Below are 18,682 nucleotides of genomic sequence, written 5' to 3' on the forward strand. Positions count from 1 at the left end.
CTGCCGGAAAATCATGCTCTGGTTTCTACCATCTTTCCCACTCCATCACCCATCACTGGAGGACATGTTTGCATCCTGGTCTTGCCCCTTACAGTATGATTCTGGGCAACTTAAGATCTCTGTGTGTCAGTATTTTCACCTTCAAAATGGGGCTAATAATAGTACCTACTCCCACAGGGTTGTTGAGAGTGCTAATGAGTTCCTGTTGATAAAATGCTTAGATCAGTGCTCAGGATGTAGTAAATCTTGTATGAGTGTTGCTGTCACCCAAAAGCTAGCTCCAAACATGCCTTCAGTGTGTACCTTCCTGAGCTATAGTTCCTCCTCCTGAAGTAAATGCCCTTCACATTCACCTGGCAGATCTCTTCATCTTTCAGGTCTCACTGAACCTGGCAAACATTCCCTGGCCCCAGGAACACTTAGGTCTTGAATATACCTCATTATCACTTATCACCTAGTATTACAGGTATCAGGTATCCCTACTAAACTGTACATACCCTTAAAGGCAGCTGCTTTTTCACCTTTGTGGCCTTGGGACCTAACATAGTGCCAGGAAAATGATAGGCATTCAATAAGCAGCATGATTGAAACGAACATGCTTATCTTTTTTTAATGTGCTTAATGATTTCCTTATAGATTGTCAACTTAAGGAGAAATGCTCTAATAGGCTACATCTTTGTATTCTTCATAGCACCTAGCAAAATTATATTCAATATTCAATCAATCGATCACATTTTTGTGCTGTTTGCAAAATACGATGCTAGCTTATGAACAAAGAGTTTACAACCTTTTTCTCCATTCCATTCCTATATGCCTTCTGGAGATTTCTATCCTTTGAACTTCCAGAACAGTTCTCTGGGCCTTTCTTATGTTGCTGGTAATTTTCTGTTTTGTATTTATGTAGTGATACAAAGTCCTTGAGGCCAGAGGGTGTGTCTGATTTTTTTTTTTTTTTTTTTTTTTTTTTTTGGTAGACTTCAATATAGCCAGCATAGTCCCTTGTCCACAGTAAGCACTCACTTAACATTTCTTGGTGGTTTTCATGAATACGACCTTTTCACAGAGGTTCTTATGTTTACCAAAGTATTGTTAAAAAGAAAAAAAGTATTCACTCCTTTGAGGGATACTTACTTGGTGTCAAATCATGCCACTGAGTTTTGTTCATTTGAAGGAGCTTATCTCCCAAATTTCAGTCTTTTACCATATATCAAAGAATAAAATTCTACCTATATAAATGAAAATTAAGCAATTATTTCACAAGGGCTCCAGTAAGGCATCTTAAAACATGCTTTGGAAATATTTCAATTGACAGTATACAAATAATTCTTTCCTAAAAAATGACCCTTTTTTCTTTATTTGGGAACTAAGGTATGTATCATAGGAGATTAGCTACTTTCATGGGTCCTTTCATTATTAAAGTTTAACTTACCAAGAGCCTAGGTTAAGTGTGGAAAGGAGGAAGCAATGCTATTTATGACACTGAGGTGAAGTTGCCAGTGGAAAAATTAGGTATTTTCCACTTTTCAACATTCAATACACCTTAGGTAGATGAGGGGATTTCTGTTCTTGTTGTAACGTAGCTTGCAGTAAGTAGATTTGATGGTTTTTAAGGCAACAACTAAAGAATATTTGCATCAATTAGAGATAGAAGCCATCCAGGTAATTTTATATTTGTTTAAAATTAACTGTTTCATGATTGGGTTTTTCAATGCTGTGTTAACTTTGTGTTATGCTCAATCAGGAAAGAAAAACAAGAGTTTAAAATTTTTGAAGAAACCAAATGGCATTACAGTAATTGTTGAGATTTTCCTCAAAACAATCTGAAGAATGTATTAAGTACTATTACATATCTCTAAGCATTATGAATTTAGAATAAAGATCAAAAATTCTTTTTGAAAAACAGTTATATAGATGTACATGTCATAACACAGGTCTCTCTGATGCCTTAAGTTTTCCTATTGCTATCACCTGGGTTTTAGAAACAGCCACACTCCATTGAGCACCTATCATGTGCCAGGTAGTTTGTATTCATTATTTCTAATCACTCATTTATTCAATAAATATTAATTCAGCACCTACTGCTTGCTGGCACTTGTGTCCACTACTGGCCTACGATAATGAACCAGACATTACCTGCCTTGAGGGAGGTTGCAGAGTTGTAGGAGAGGCCACAAGTCTGCAAGATAGGTAATCTTATCTCCATTTTACATGAGTAAAACAGGATGAAGAAGGACTAATCAAGGCTAGCTGCTACTGTGCTCGTTCCACTAAGCAAAGCAGCTTTATCCACTGTGTGTCTCCACTTTAATTCATTCATCTCTGCAAGAGGGTTCTTACCAAATCGTTGTGAAAAAGGGCTGAAAAAAACCTTACTTCAATGGAAAGGCAAAACACCTTGTTATTTAAAACTCACTGCTCTCAATCTTTTGGTAATGTAAGAAACAAATATTAAATACCAGTTATGTTTTGGAGTGGGCACTGGATTTTAAAAAGATACAAGAAGCCTAAATAAGCCTAAAAACCCACATTTCTAGCAGATGTAGAAAAAGTCACTTGTGAAAAGATACAAGAAGCCTAAACAAGGCCTAAAAACCCACATTTCTAGCAGATGTGGGAAAAGAGAGTCATTTGCAAGGTGAAGGGCTCATGGACCTATGTATTCATAATATATGCAGAAACTTGGAGCTTTTTGTTGCTATTAGTGGGTTTTCCCTACCCTTTCTTCTGATTGTATGTAGTCATGACTAGGATGAAAGACAGATGGCAGGGGAGCCATAAGGGGGACGGTTTGAGAAATAGGACAAGAAAATTCCTGTGGACAAAAGCAAGGCTAGGCCTTGCCTCCATAAGCATTTTTGCTTTCTTTGGTCTATGCCTACAAGATTGTTGGAGCTAATTATCAAGTGACTGTTCTAACTAAAAATGATTGTTCTACTGAAGACTTTTCTTTTGCTTTTCTTCTCTGCCATCTATTCCATCTGATAGAATTTAAGCAGACCCCTCAGAACCATAGAAATGTTCAGCTGGAAAGCACAAAGCTTTAGGAAGAGACTAGGGGCAGCAAAAAACCTTGCCTGGCCACTTCCCTGTTTGCTCTGTAAAAATGGTTCTGCAAAATGCACAACCTTGGATTCTTAGTCACTTCCTAACTGGCCTTGTCACCTACAGCTGCTCATCCCAATAATCATCTTTCACAGACCCTGGTGTTACTTTCCTAGAACACTGATCATGCCACTTCCTTCAGGGGCTCCGCTATCTGCCTGAAGTTTACAGAAGGAAGCCCAAATGCATAAGGGTAACACAGAATGCCTTCACAGCCTGGGCCTAATCCCCACCTTCCTTTTCAGCCCCGTTGCTCCCTTATCTTTCTACACCAGAGACACACACAGAATCACTCTGTTTTTACTGACCTGGTTGTGGTCTTTCAGGCCTCCACACCTTTGCACAAACTAATGCAGCTGCTAGCAATATCCCTTTGCCCTCTGTAACTAGGGAAATAAAACTCACTAAGACCAACATAAAATGATCTCTCTTCAGTAAAAACTGGTAGGTAACTTTAGTCACTCTGTCCTCTCTGCCTCCTCAACATTTTGTGTATAATCTTATTACAGCGCTACTATCATTGATCTTTAATTATTCAAATTTTGCAAGCTGAATCTCTAACCATCCCTTTTTCCTGACAACTCCAACTCCTTTAAATCACCTGCTTTCTGATTATAGACCTGGTATAGAGCAAAGCGTCAGTAAAATGTGTTTAATAAAGTACAAGTTAAAAGAAACAAGAGCACACAATAAGAAATGATGCAATTATTCATACCAGTTTATTGTAGGTATTGTGTTTCAAAAACTTTATAGCATAAATAACTTTTCATGTCATAAAATAACTTAGTAGAATTTATAATAAAACTTTGAGAATTTAATATCTCATCAAAATACAATAAAATATGGTTTTCAAATATGATTAACCCTTTTGGCTTTTCTTTTACTTGAGGGCATATAAACCAAAAATACCCAAACTATGGCTGCACATTTAAACTTTAACATATTTGGTTTATTTTAATGTAACTCAACCATTCTAAATTAATACATAGTTTTCCTTCCTGCATGGTTCTTTGTAATTTTTGTTCCTTTTGACTTATTTTTCTGTTTCAACACAGCTTCCTTCTTCATTTTCACCTCTTTCCATCTGCAAAGTCATCTATCTCCGGGCCCCCAGAACATGTAGTTGAACTCACTCAGCCCCTTGGCATCAGTTTCTGTAATCCTTGCATCAGTGTAGGGAGTAACTGCTTGAGTAACTACAAAGGTATTTCAAAAACTTCAGTGCAATTTGGTTCAGTTATTTTCATTCAGATGCCATCACCGTTCAGGGAGATTAATCACTGGAACCCATTGATCCATGTAGCGACTTTCCCGGCAAAAACAAATAAGTTGACTTAAGGCAGGATCCTTCCATTGAGATGAATGTGGATTCTGGAAACAAATTTATAAAAATAAACTTATTTTAAAAACCAGTATTTTCTAGTAATTATACTTTTGAGGAGAAAACACTTGAACATTCTATATTTTGGCTATGTGACATGGAGACAAATTAGAAGCACAAAAAAATTAAAGTTTCTTCAAGGTAGTTGGGTTCCCTGCAAAAGCGTTAAGGGTAATTACCTATTAAACTACACATTGCAAAGTCTGAACCCATGCAACCCAAGCTGAACCACATACATATGTTTGCATATCTGTTCAGTTTTGCATGAGAGTATCATTCACCGGTTTGCTCTACCAAACTTGTTACCCTGACCTGAGTGAAACAGTTTTGAGAAAGATTTCCATGCTGTGTGCACAATGAGATGAGAGCTGCACAGCAGTTAACTGGAATTGCCATCAACCATACTCCAAGAGACAGAATAGTACTTTTAAGGAGTAGCAAAATAATCGGGCTGTCACTTGACTAGACCAGTCAAAAAAGAGCAAAATTTAGAAGACAAAAGTAGCACATTTACCCCTGAAAACATAACTTCCCTACCTACCAAAGGTTTTTATCAGGAAAAAAAAAAAAAAAAGACCCATTAAAAAAATGCAAGATTGCAGAGAAAAAAAATTCCACTCTATCCTCTTAATGTATTTCTAGGGAATTAACAAGGTTTGTCTCCTACACAATTTCTATTTTTAGCTCTGACTGGCAGAGAATGAAGCTGACTCCTTAATGAGGGGTGAGCCAGGAATTCATTTGGCTTTATCTAATCTGCACTGCTAAAGGAATTAGTCACGGGAGGCAGTGCAGATGTAGGTAGGGAGTAGCTGGGCTGACTGCTGACTCACAGGGATCTCTTCCGCTGCTGGCAGTCCCCAGCATGCTTAGACATGTTCTGTACCACAGAAAATCCTGATGATGAAACTAGTACATCTCGGCTGAAAGTCCAGCCACACTCTAGTCGGGCAAAGGCAGCCACCCTCCTGACCCCCACCTACCACAGATCCACAATCAGGCAACCCAGCCCTGACTCCCGTCCTTCCGGGGCTCTACCCTGCAGGCTGCAGTCCCCCAGTCCCTTACCGTCACCAGCACGCAGTGCAGGTCCGGGGGCTGCTCGGCGCCCTCGCTCGCCGCGGGGCCAGCGTCGGTCTCCAAGAGCAGGAGCTCCGCCAGCCGGCCCGGGTTGCTGACGCGCAGGATGTTGATGTCGTTCTCGCAGCAAAACGCCTGGATCAGGGTGAAGTGGATCTGCAGAGCCACATCTCTGTCGTCGTCCTCGTCCGCCGCCAGCAGGCACAACACCACGTTATCGGGGTCGCTGGGGGCAGCGGGCGGGGCCAGTGAGCGCAGCAGCGCGGGCGCCCTCAACCCCTGCCCGGGTCCCTGGGGGTCGCCGCCCGGCCCGCTCGCCCCCTCCCCTCCGAGACAGGCAGAAAAGCGACAGGAAGTGGCCCGGCCGGGCGAGGGGCGCCCAGCCAAGGCGACCTCCCGGGCTGGGGCGGGAAGGGGTGCCACGGGGGACGCGCAAGGGCCCCACTTACACGTTGAGCAGCTTGGCCGCTTCGTACACCCCGACAGTGATCGTGCGCTGACTCAGGGCTTTGCTGAGCACTTCCTCCAGGGCATCCCCCACCTTATCCATCCTACACGCGGGCAAGGGCGAGGGGTCCCGTCAGCCCCGGTGCCCTCGGGGCCATCGCCGCCCCCCTCGTCCGGCACCACGCCCCTCCCTCTCGAATGCAAGCACCACCGCGCACCTGGGCTCTACGAAAACCCGGCGCTCCCGCGGCCCCGTCACCCCCCATGACCCCTGCACGCCCAAGGACCAGGCGTCCCGTGAGAAGTCCCGAGAGTGCCCCTGCCACAGGCTGCCAGCCACGGGAGCCGCACGGGCAGCGACGGCCACTGCTGCCCTTTGCAAAGGCCCCGGCGGGGCTCGTTCGGGTTGGGGGGCACGCTCTTTCAGTCCGTGGGAGCTCCACGGAGAGTCCCGAGGGAGCAAGGGCGGGAGTTGCCCTGTGCAAACTTTTCTGCTTCCTCCCCTGCAAGCCTTCCACAGCCCGGCTGCACCGGGGAGCGCGGGGTAGGTAAGAGAAGTTCGGGCCGGAAGAGTCCGCAGGCCGACTCACCTTTCGGTCTTCTGCTCTCCAGCCGAGAATTCCTCCAAAGTCATATTGCAAACTGCAGGTCGCCCAGGGAGAGAGCGCGGCGTGCGGGCTGCTCCTGCCACGGCGAGCGCGCGGGCGCCTGCTTTCTGCACTCACTCACAGGCGCCGCTCCGGCAGCTCAGGCCCTGGCGCTCTCCGGCCGCCCCTCGCCCGCCCGGGCTCCTCCTCCTGTGCCAGCCGCCGCAGCTCCGGCCACCCCTCCCGCCTTGCTTGCTCGCTCGCTCCCCGGACCTCGCCTCGCCACGGGCCGCACGACACTAATTGGGCAGCTGCCTCCCAGCCACTGCCTACCAGCCACTGGAGGACAAAGGGCCCCGCTCTCCGGGGTTATCCTGCCAACCCTCAGCCAACCACCTTCCGCCTCATTTGCATGCAGCTTGGCCATTGGGCTATGCAAATCAGCCTGCCCCAGCAATTTGACCCCAGCTCCTGGAGTCAGGTTGAGAGGAGCGGAAAAGGGAGGAGCCACGCGGGAGGCGAGCCGAGGGGGCGGGGGCGGGGGCGGTGCCGAGAGGGGAAGGCGGGTCCCGCGCGCACTCTTATCCGGTTGGCGGGGACCATTGGGAGTGGAGGGCTTTAGCAGAGGCTAGAGGTGGCCTCAGCTTGGGCTGAAGCAGGCTGCCAAGTGTTCTTCTATAATAGTTGCGGCACTTTTTTCTTATTATCCTTTCATGTCTTTTGTTTTAAGGGGTGGCTATTAAAATCTATTTCCAGGGTTAATGCACTGAAGTCTAGTAATTATTAGTAAGCAGGTTACATTAAAAAAGTGTCTCCAGACCTCCGGGGCAAAGTTTACCTCAGAAGTGTTGTTTATCTAAGTCTAGGCGAAGCTGCTTATTAGCAGTAGTATTATTTCGGTGCCCTGATGGCTGGTTTGATTTATTTTTGGAAAGCTGCAAGGGTTGGAAGCTCAAAAAAGAAAAACCAACCCGTTTGTATTCAGGGATGGCAGGGAACCAAGTTAGAATCTTTTCCACAGAAAGCAGAACGGTTTCCCACCTGCCCGGTGTAACTGGGAAATCGTGAGCTGGTCTGCGTGGGGAGCTGGTGACCACATGTGGGAATCCCTGGCAACCCAGATTCTCCTTTCTCAAAGAGCCTTGCCCAAACAAGGATCCTTCTGGACGCCCACCAGCTGAGAGACAACCATCTGACACCCACACAGCCCACAAGTCTAAATTCAAAATGCTCTTGATATGCCCTAAGCTTCCTTTCCTAACGTATGTCGTTACCTTCCACAGAGAGCCTCCTATGATCTCACTGTGAATTATTGATGTTAGATGCTGAATCATGAAGCTGTAACTATAGGAAGTTTTTAGTCATATGCTAAAATTTCACCTTTGAGATAATGGCAACTTGTAGGTGGAAAGCAGACCTTTAAAACTGCAAATGGTAGTTACACATTTTTGAAAAACAAACTTTAATATATAGACTCTCACTGAGTAGTTCAAAAGTCCCTTCCTTTGTTTTATGGTTTATGCAATAAAAGCAAAAACATTTCTTAAACCTACTGAAGTCATCAAAAGTGGTGAAAATGGCTCCCACATGCTTGCATTCAAAACAGTGCTTGCATTATTAAGGTTGCTGTACAGCCAAAGGTCACAGAAGTAATTTCTGCAAAGGTACCTGGAAGTTTTGCACCCTTATGTTTTTATCACTCTAGACAAAATATTCTCCAGCTCTCTTGATCTTAATTTGGTGGAAAAGAAAAGTGATAGGTTTTCTGGTTCATTTATTTGAGTTGTCATTTTGCACTCATTTTTTCACTGTGTTGTCAGCCATGGACAACATTTGAGTAAAGAAATGGTCATGGTCAGTGCATAATTCACCTAAGCATGACTATGTATCTCATATCTATGCCTTAAATCTTAACATTTGATGTCTTTCTTAAAGAATTCCTCAACATTGAACTTTAGGTAGGTTACCGAAGCATTTTCAGTTTTGCAGACAAAACCTGAATTACACAATCTAGCCTGAGTCATCATTTGGCGATTGTTAATATGTTCCGTGGAACTCCAAGGTTCTATCCACTAGGCATTTCTTAGAGGTTCTTGGGAAGAAAATGTGATCACAGCAAGCTGACAAAGAATTAGGGAATCATGTGAGTTTCTTGACAGCAAGGACTTCATCGGTTTGGTGTCCTCAGCTCCTAGTACAATACCTGCATTTAGTAGAAGCACAGTCAAGGTTTATTGAGTTGAATAGAATCTGAGAGTTAAATAAGATATCAGAATCCTGCAGTCCTGTGCATTGCATGAATTCTAACATATTGCACATTTAACGTTAGTTAAAAAACACTTTTGCCTGTCTTCTTCTATACCAAGAACTGTACAATTCCTGGTCCTTTGCCTTTAAAGAGCTTAGGCTGTTATTGGTATGTCCACGCTTGAACTGGATTTTGGGACAAAATAGTATGCACTGTCATCAGCTAGCTATGCTGAAAGTCCCATGACTTCAGTCATCTGAATGGAGGCTGTAGGACAGTAGAACCGGTGTATTGTTTACACCAATTCAAATGAACCACAGTCCTAAAGTGCCCCACCCAAGTCGACTATATCCAGTAAAAATGTGATATCAAATGGTTACTTCTTATTATAGGCTTAGTCCTCCACTCAAAAATTATACTGCATGCTGTATTTGACTTCATCAGAAAGTTATTTGCCCAAGTATTTTGGGGATTTTCTCTGAGATAAGCTTGGGCTTCCAGTATGCAAAAATATTCATTTGTCATTCTTTCTGACTCAGATATGTTACATCATTTTGCCTGATTGCTGAGTATACCTAGAATGTTTTCTCAGTGATTATCTTCAAAGTTGGGCCTCATGGCTGGAAGTAAAAACTGCATTTAGCTACACAGTTAGATTGTAGTTACACATTAGAATGGACATAGTTGATTTATCATAACTGTTTATTAGTCCTGGAGGACATTGGTAGTCAATGGTAAATCAGAGAAATTTCCTATATCAATATTATATATATATATATTTCTTTATAATCAGTGTGATAACTCCAATATGTGATGTCATTTTAAAAACCACTACAGGTAACTCTGACAACTGCCAAGTACACAGGAGTAGAATGCTCTTGTAGTAATGTTTGTAAAGATACCAAATGATTATATTTGGAAATCATATGGAAATATATACTCAAGAATTGTTCAATTATTTTAGCACTGCTACCTGCTTTGCATATTAAAGATCTTTTTGATATTTTAGTCATGCTTATCCTACATGCATTCCTACTACTGGTTCCATAATGCAGAATTATTCTTTCTTTCTTTCAAAAAACAATCAATGCTTTAACATCTGAAAGAAATATAATGCTTGTTATTTCAGTATTAGATCATTGTCCACATTAAAGGAGAAGATCAGTTCAACTATGATGGATGTATTTTCCACCTACCTAGAATTGTATTGTATTATTTTTTCTTGTTAAAAATCATAAGGTTCCTTGTCAGGTGCAGTAGCTCACGCCTGTAATCCCAGCACTTTGAGAGGCTGAGGAGGTCGGATCACCTGAGGTCAGGAGTTCAAAACCAGCCTGGCCAACATGGTAAAACCCCACCTCTACTAAAAATACAAAAATTAGTTGGGGCCAGGTGTGGTGGCTCACACCTGTAATCCCAGCACTTTGGGAGGCCAAGGCGGGTGGATCACCTGAGGTCAGGAGCTTGAGACCAGCCTGGCTAAGGAGTTTGAGACCAGCCTGGCTAACATGGTGAAACCCCAGCTCTACTAAAAATACAAAAATTAGCCAGGCGCGGTGGCAGGCACCTGTAATCTTAGCTACTCGGGAGGCTGAGGCAGGAGAATCACTTGAATCTGGAGGTGGAGGTTGCAGTGAGCCGAGATGGTGCCATTGCACTCCAGCCTGGGTGACAAGATTGAAACTCCGTCTCAAAACAAAAACAAAAACAACAACAAAAAACTAGTATAATATTCTTAATGCCATCTTTTTTGTGTGTTCAATAAATCCTTATCCTGTGGAAATTCTCTTCAGCTATTAAGAATCATGGTAGTAATCATAGTGTTGATTTGAGCTTTGGGCTGGCCACCTTGTGCTGCCACCAGCTGCTCACATTTCACCAGCCAAGCAAGGCCCAGCCAGTGGAGAAGTCAGATGAAGAGACTAACTAGAACATTCTTCAAGATCAACACCCCCTAACCCCTTACCTCTCTGTCGGTGTGTATCAGAAGGCTTCTATCATGGGAGGAATGTTCTGAGAGTCTCTGCTTTGTAGCCTAATCACTGGTGAGGAAAGTAGGTGGTCTGAGTTGGTGATTGGCCACTGATAGGTTGTTTTTGCACCTTGAACAGATTTGTGAGTTTGCTTTTTTCTTTCTTTTTTGAGACAGGGTCATCCTCTGTCATCCAGACTAGAGTGCAGTGGCACTGTCATAGCTCACTGCAGTCTTGAACTCCCAGGCTCAAGCGATCTTCCTACCTCAGCCTCCTGAGTACCTGGGACTATAGGCACATGCCATCACACCAGCCTAATTTTAAAATTTTCCAAAGAAACGGGGTCTTGCTTTGTTGCCCAGGCTGGTCTCAAACGCCTGGGCTTAAGCAGTCCTCCCACCTTGGCCTCGCAAAGTGCTGGGATTACAGGTGTGAGCCACTGCGCCCAGCCAATTTGTGAGTTTTCTCTCTCTGAAATAAAAGAAACAATTCTATTCACCCATCAACTTCATTGCAAAGTTTTCTTCTTCCTAACTTCTTAACAGCTCATGCTTATACCTCTTCTCTGTACTCACTCTCTTGGTGACCTCATATGGTCTCATGGCCTTAATTATTTATATGCTGATGACTCCCAAATATATTTCAAACCTGGTCAGTCATCTCTTCTGAACCTCAGCGCTTATTCATCATATCTGCATCAATATATAGTAAGCATCTTAAACTTAAAATGACAATTGTTGCTCTCCTGATTGTCTGGCCAAATCTGTGCCTACAATAGGTCAATGGCAACTCCGTTCTTCCCACTGTTCAGCCCCCCACACCTTGGTGTCATTCTTGATTCCTTTTTCTCACAACCACATCCAGTCCATCAGTAAATCCTATAGGCTCCACTTCAAAATGTAAAATAATTCAACCATTTCTCATCACCACTACCACCAGCATCATCTCCCACCTAGGAAAATGTAACAACTGGTCTCCCTCTGCTTTTGCCTTTCCTCCCTTCACCTCCAGCAGCCAAAGTGATCCTGTAAATAGTAAGTCAGATCCCAGTCAATTCCTTAACCCAAAGTTATCAATGGCTTTTCTTTTTACTCAGAGAAAAACCCCTAGTCCTTACTATGGCTTAAAATACCATATAAAATCTGTGCCCATGATGAAAATGTCCTAATATTGATAATGGTGACAATTGTACAAATCAGTTAATATAGTAAAACCCATTGAATAAAATATTTAGGGTGTGTACAGAATGTGAATTATATCAATAAAGCTATTATAAGAATCTGATCCCTACAGCAATCTTATCTTACACTGTTCCCCCCATGCTCATTTCTCTCTAGCCATATTGGACTTCCTTTTGCCTCAGGGCCTTTGTACTGACTGTAAGCTTGGAATGTTTTTTCTCCTGATACCACATTGCTCATTGCCTTCCAGCCCCCTTCCTAATGAGCCATACCCTGCTCACTCTAGTTGAGTTGCAATACCTCTACTCCCTGGCACCACTAATCTCTTAAATCCTGTTTTTTTAAAAGATCATGTCACAATCACCTTCAAACATATATATTTTACTTATATATATTGTTTGTTATCTGATTCTCCTCCTGCCCACTCCACTATCCAAAAATATGGGGTAGAATTTTGTTTTGTTCACTGATTGGTCCCTAAGTGACTAGAACAGTGCCTATACAGAGTGGACCCTTAATAAATATTTGTTTTTTGGTTTTTTTTTTTTTTGAGATGGAGTCTCACTCTGTCGCCCAGGCTGGAGTCCAGTGGCGTGATCTCAGCTCACTGCAAGCTCCGCCACCTCCCAGGTTCACGCCATTCTCCTGCCTCAGCCTCCCTAGTAGCTGGGACTACAGGTGCCTGCCACCATGCCTGGCTAATTTTTTTTGTATTTTTAGTAGAGATGGGGTTTCACCATGTTAGCCAGGATGGTCTCGATCTCCTGACCTCATGATCCACCAATAAATATTTGTTAAATCAGATATTATTGAATGAATAAGGTACACAGATTTTAATATATAATTGATGAATTAGAACATAAGAGTTATACAATTTGTTGTCTTTTTTGTATGTTAGAAAGGAAGATGTCTTGATCAAATACTGTTTTGGGGCTGGTAATTTTTTTTTCAGTCCTCCAAGACATCAGAAAACTACTTGTATTGTTTTAGTTACAGAGGATTGTGCACCCTTATCTGCATTCATATTATTCTCATAGTTCCTCCACCCCCATCCAACTGTTTTTCTTATAATTTTTTCAGGGGTTATAAACTGGCCCATTTTGTAAGCTAAGGATTTTGACCTGTACTGTATACACATATAAAACCCAATAGATTAAAAGGTGCTTAATTGCCAAGCTTCAAGTCTTGTTCTTTCAATGTAGCATAAAGAGATTATAATGATGAGGAAAACAACTCTGAAAGGTTTTATGAAGGTCAGTTTTGAAGTGGGAGATTTAAAAGCAAAGATGGGTTATGTTGCGGAAGCAATATACAAGAAACACAATTGGAGATGAAATTAAGGAAATAAAGTAGTATTTAGGAGACTGAGAATGAAAGAAAAAGAAATAAAAGAGAATAAGAGCATTCTTTACTACTATTTGAACTTCTACCTCTCTCTCTGGCTTTAGTGCTTGTAAGCATTTAGTCCTGATTAACTGGAAATTTCTGCCAGTAAAACTTATTCTTTGAAATAGCTTGTAAGTTTTTTTTGTTCTTTGAATAATATGCATTCTTTTATTTTGGTTTGGTCCTCATGTACTTTGGCAATAAAATGTCAGTCTCAAAGTCTGGAAGATATTAAATATTAAAACAAGTTCATTTAGGATCAAGCTCTGTAAGACTGTGATGTTTTGAAGAGGGTCTGGGACATGGTCTTTTGGAGTGCTCATTTCTGTATAGCTGGTCTTAGATGTGGGCCACAGCCATGTTTGTGTGACAGTAGTCTTTCTGGCTCCCATGTGACTTTGTATGTAAAGGTCCAAAGTAGCCTCATTTTTCAGTAACCAAAGAATGTAGTCTTTCTGGCTCCCATGTGACTTTGTATGTAAAGGTCCAAAGTAGCCTCATTTTCAGTAACCAAAGAATGTAGTGAATAGTCTGCTATCTGGCTATCCATTATGAACACTTTACTTCTGTGCTTTGTGGACCATATCAGTTTGTGGCAAAGTGATGGATTGTGTTTAACATTCTGTTGTTGACCTGTAAGGATTTTTGCCATATGTTCCAGCTCATTCCCTTAAGATATAGGAGGGGGCAATCTTATTAGTATCATTGTCCACTAAGCAGAAATGTGTCAGAGATTTTGCTTTCTCAGCTGGAGACTCCCTCTTGGCAAGCCGTCCTCCCTATTTTAGGAAGCATCGCCATCACATACAAGAAGGCCAGTTTATAAGCTTATTTGTTTATATTGTATATCTGGTCTGTATTTATGGAAGTTTTGAAATGATGCTGTAAAATTAAGAACTATGTGGCTACTTTGCAGACATAGTAACAATAATAAATCTAATTTGATGTCCCTCCAAGAATGTGGCTTGAATGATAGAATCTTTAGCAGGTTGTTTACCCTCGCCATTCCTCAGTTTCCTCATTTGACAAATATTTGTGAACTCTTTTTAATTTTGAAAAGAACTCCCTTTCCCCAAAATCCACAGTAGGCATAATCCCCACATATAGATAGATAAAAGTGGAAGTGTTGTGGCTGCAGTAGCCGGATGGCAGTGGGGGTGAAGGGCAGGGATTGGCAAGTTTAGGCTCCCCCTCACTCCCCTCCTGCAATACACCCCATAGCCTCTGAGCCATGCATATTGGTCACAATGGGAAATGTCTGGTTCCCTAAGACCCTTCCAGCTCTAACATTTTTTTCTTAATAATTTTATTATTCTATAATTACTCTATATTTTTTGCAGTCACCGAGAAACCTCAAATACCTTACCTTACCACAAAAAAAGTTATTTTTCTGGGCCTTAAAAATTCAATCACCAGATAATGTGTCTAAAGAATTTAAAAAACATTCATGTTCCTCTGCTTTGATATCAATTTTCAAACATTTCAATCTGTTTCCATAGGTCAGTTGAAGTTATGTTACAACTTGCCTTATTAACCTTAATTTATTGTCTGGTTACCAAATGCTATGGAGTATGATTTGGCACTGTGTCTTAATAAACAGGTCACACCTGGGAGCTAGTGAGACCTCTCCCATCTGAGAAGAAGGAGCTACAACAGATGGTAAAACGACTGAAAACCAGGTGGGGTCACTGTTTAATGACCATCTGAATTAAGTTTGGTTAATTTGGCGTGTCCCTAATTATCCCTAGCAACTGGACCCTCTACTCCATTTTATAAGTTTGGATTTATATCTTTTATGTAAACTATCAAAACAAGTCCATCTGTGATCCTGAAGCTGTATTTGCCTTAAATCTAACCACAGGGGAAATCCTAATTTATTTGGTTCTAGCTATGAGGAATCCTTAAACACTGGGTTTTTACAGTGCTCTGCAATTTACTTTTTCTCAGGTTGTCACCTATGATATGAGCATTGCCCTTCATTCTTCTCCAAGTTTAATGAAAAGACACTTAGCATAATTTCCAAAACTCAGACATGTCAAAACTTCAACCTATGTGCATCCCTTTAGAAGATTTTCTCATGAAATCCGTGTGCAGCAGTGAGTTGGCTTCCAGGGATGTTTAGAAAATTCAGAAGTTATGCTGTCCTCGACACTATAATAGATTCAAGGCCTGCCAGCTCCTTTAAAGACACTTCCTCCCCTACCCCCACCAGACCTTATTTTTGTTTGTTTATTTGTTTTTTGTTTGTTTGTTTGTTTTAGGCAGGGTCTCCCTCTGTCATCCAGGCTGGAGTGCAGTGGCGCAATCTCAGTTCACTGCAGCCTCCAACTCCCAGGCTCAAGTGATCCTCCCCTAGACTTTATTTATTAATAAGAATATTAATTTGTGCTGGGATGGTGGCTTGCGACTATAATCCCAGCTACTCAGGGGGCTGGGGAGGGAGGATCACTTGAGACCATGACATCATGTAAACCAGGAGTCCAAGACCAGCCTGGGCAACACAGTGAGACCTCCATCTCTAAAAAAATTAAAATAAATTTTTAAAATATAAAAAGAAAAAATACTAATTTGCTAAATGCTTATCATGCTTAGCACTATGGTAAATTTTTATTTACATGATGTCACTAAGCCCTCACAACAATCTATGAGATAGATACTATTATCTTCATTTTATTGCTAAGTAAGCTGTAGCCTACTGGAGAGGTTAAACTAGTTACTAACTCAAAAGACCCCTAGCTAAATGGCCAGGGCAAGATGCAAATGCACATCTGTGGGACTGCAAATCTCACATTCTTAACCACATATTATGCTTCTCTAGAACAGCTGTGGTTCACGTGGCATCAGAGTGTAGTGTTCAGAATGCAGACTCTGGAATCAGGCTTGGGCAAGCCATCTAAGCTCTTTTGCCTCTTTTCTGACAAACGCTGTCTCTTAAACTTATGATGAAAATCAAATGAGACAAAATACACACAGCACTTAGAGTACACTGCATGTAGCAGGACACCATGAATATTAATTAGATGGCACCCATTTTCCAATGTCCTTTCTAATTTTCTTTGTTCTTAATTCCTTCATCTAAGTAAAATATTGTATTTATTTCCATTTTCTCTAACATTTGAGGCATCATTGCTAACGGCAAAAGTACTGACTGGACTTCCTGGTCCTTACTTACTGCTGTGAAAATTCCCCTGAATTTTGATGGAAGCCACAGGTAGATCCAATATACATGTTCCCTTTCTAACTATAGATGAACCGAGGTTCCCCCATCAGTGCATTTTAGATCTTTAGGCCGTTTTTTGTTTTTGTTTTTGTTTCCTTGTTTGTTTGAGATAGGGTCTTGCTCTGTCGCCCAGGCTGGAGTGCAGCGTCATGAACTCGGCTCACTGCAACCTCGGTTCACTGCAACCTCTGCCTCCCGGGCTCAAGTGATTCTCGTGCCTCAGCCTCCAGAGTAGCTGAGACTGCAGGCCTGCGCCACTATGCCTGGCTAATTTTTGTATTTTTAGTAGAGATGCAGTTTCACCATGTTGACCACGCTGGTCTTGAATTCCTGGCCTCAAGTAATCCACCCATTTCAGCCTCCCAAAGTGCTAGGATTAGAGGTGTGAGCCGCCACAACCAGCCTTTTTAGGCAGTTTTGATAATGTGAATCATGTGTTTCTGTGCATGCTAAGGAACAGGCTTGATGTTATTCAAACACTTCTCGTGTGCATGTTTTTTAATACAGAACAATGAGTTTCTCAAGTTCACTGTAAAATACTCTTATGTTTTCTTTTATCCTCTGAGAGCTTCCTGTATTTGTGAGCTCCTTTCAAATCAGCAACTGCAGCCTCGACATCTGGATCCTCCCTGGTGTGGGGAACATAAATTAACTGGTAGCACCCTGTAAATGTTATGGGCAGGAGGAGTTCAGGGAGTGCACAGAGGCAGGCCAGGGTGCTTTCAGTATGTAGCAGCTGGTCCCGATGTAGTGCCTCAGAACTGGGTTTAGCTGACGTCAGATAACACTGATGTGCACCAGATTGACTTGTAGTACCAGGAAAGCTGACCCCTCCCACTTCCCCTACTGCCCCTCTGCTTGCCAGGATGCTGGAGACCATTATGAACTCACAGTTGTCATTTGATCTCCATCTGGCTGCTGTCACTAAAGCTGCCTTTTATCATTTGCCAAAAAGTGTAAAGCAAAAGACATTTCCCTTTCTCACAAATCTTTGCTTCTAGTCCTTGCCCTTCTCATTTTCTGGGTAGTTCCAAGTAATTCTCCTTCTGTCTGAGTCTATGTAGCACCATCAGGAAACCAGCAAAGGACTCACTAGAATATTTACCCATATGCCATCTTCTTGGTGAACTAGATTTAGCAATGGATTTTTTAGGAAGTGTTAGAGGTGGGCTGTGGCTTTGCTGACTTCAAATATTATGTCTTAAGTTTGATGTGGTTTGAACTGCTGATATAAATGTGAGATTTGCGTGTATGAGCTCATATTGTGGTAAATTTTATGAGGATGTAGATCACAACAGTCTAGCCATACAATTATGTGGGTCCCTGTATTAAATTAGAATCTACCCAAATTAAACAATGAATATAATAGCAACATGCCATAAATTGGATCTTCTAACAGCTTAGTAATATGAGGGGAATAGAAGAATAAATTCTGAGGTGATACTTGTTGTACTTAGTCACTAAGAACACTAGAATGTTAGTTGAAGCTGATCATAAATCTGGTACCAGCTTAAAAATTTACTGTTAGTGATCATCTAGCAGTTAAGATTTAGCAACATTAGCAAAAGATCATTCTTTGTCAAGAAAACTCTTTAGGGATGACATTTGATATTCAACAAGTGTTGATGGTAATGATGATGGAATATTGTACACTCCAAAATTTTGGAAACAAATTTAGGATTCTGATTTTTATGCAGTTTAGCAAATTAATTCTTCAAGAGGTAATTATAAAGAACCTTTTATGTATGTTCTTAGTATACTGTTTATAAAGAAATTAGAAGGCACTACACTCTATATGAATCCATAGTGTGTATGTATGTGTGTGCAAAAAAAAGTGTGGATGGATATACCTCAAAATGTAAGCAATGTTCCTTTTTATTGTCCTTCCTTCCTTCTCTCCTTCCTTCCTTTCTTTCTTTCTTTCTTTTTCTTTGTTTCTTTGTTTCTTTCTTTCTTTCTTTCTTTCTTTCTTTCTTTCTTTCTTTCTTCCTTCCTTCCTTCCTTTCTTCCTTCCTTTCTTCTTTTCTTTTCTTCTTTTCTTTTCTTTTTTGACAAGGTCTTTCTCTGTCACCCAGGC

General features: G+C 41.7%; 1 protein-coding gene across 1 annotated transcript; it reads right to left on the bottom strand.

Annotated features, from left to right (window-relative positions):
* Positions 1-3,797: 3,797 nt before the first annotated feature.
* On the bottom strand, positions 3,798-6,957 carry GADD45A (growth arrest and DNA damage inducible alpha). Its single transcript, XM_003807870.6, has 4 exons — positions 6,601-6,957; positions 6,013-6,114; positions 5,552-5,789; positions 3,798-4,473 (listed from the first exon to the last, which is right to left on the bottom strand). The coding sequence occupies exons 1-4, from the start codon at positions 6,642-6,644 to the stop codon at positions 4,360-4,362; spliced, it is 498 nt and encodes a 165-aa protein (XP_003807918.1). The 5' UTR covers positions 6,645-6,957; the 3' UTR covers positions 3,798-4,359.
* Between the last annotated feature and the right edge of the window lie 11,725 nt (positions 6,958-18,682).

This window comes from Pan paniscus, chromosome 1 (assembly GCF_029289425.2).
Source record: "Pan paniscus chromosome 1, NHGRI_mPanPan1-v2.0_pri, whole genome shotgun sequence".
NCBI lineage: Eukaryota > Metazoa > Chordata > Mammalia > Primates > Hominidae > Pan > Pan paniscus.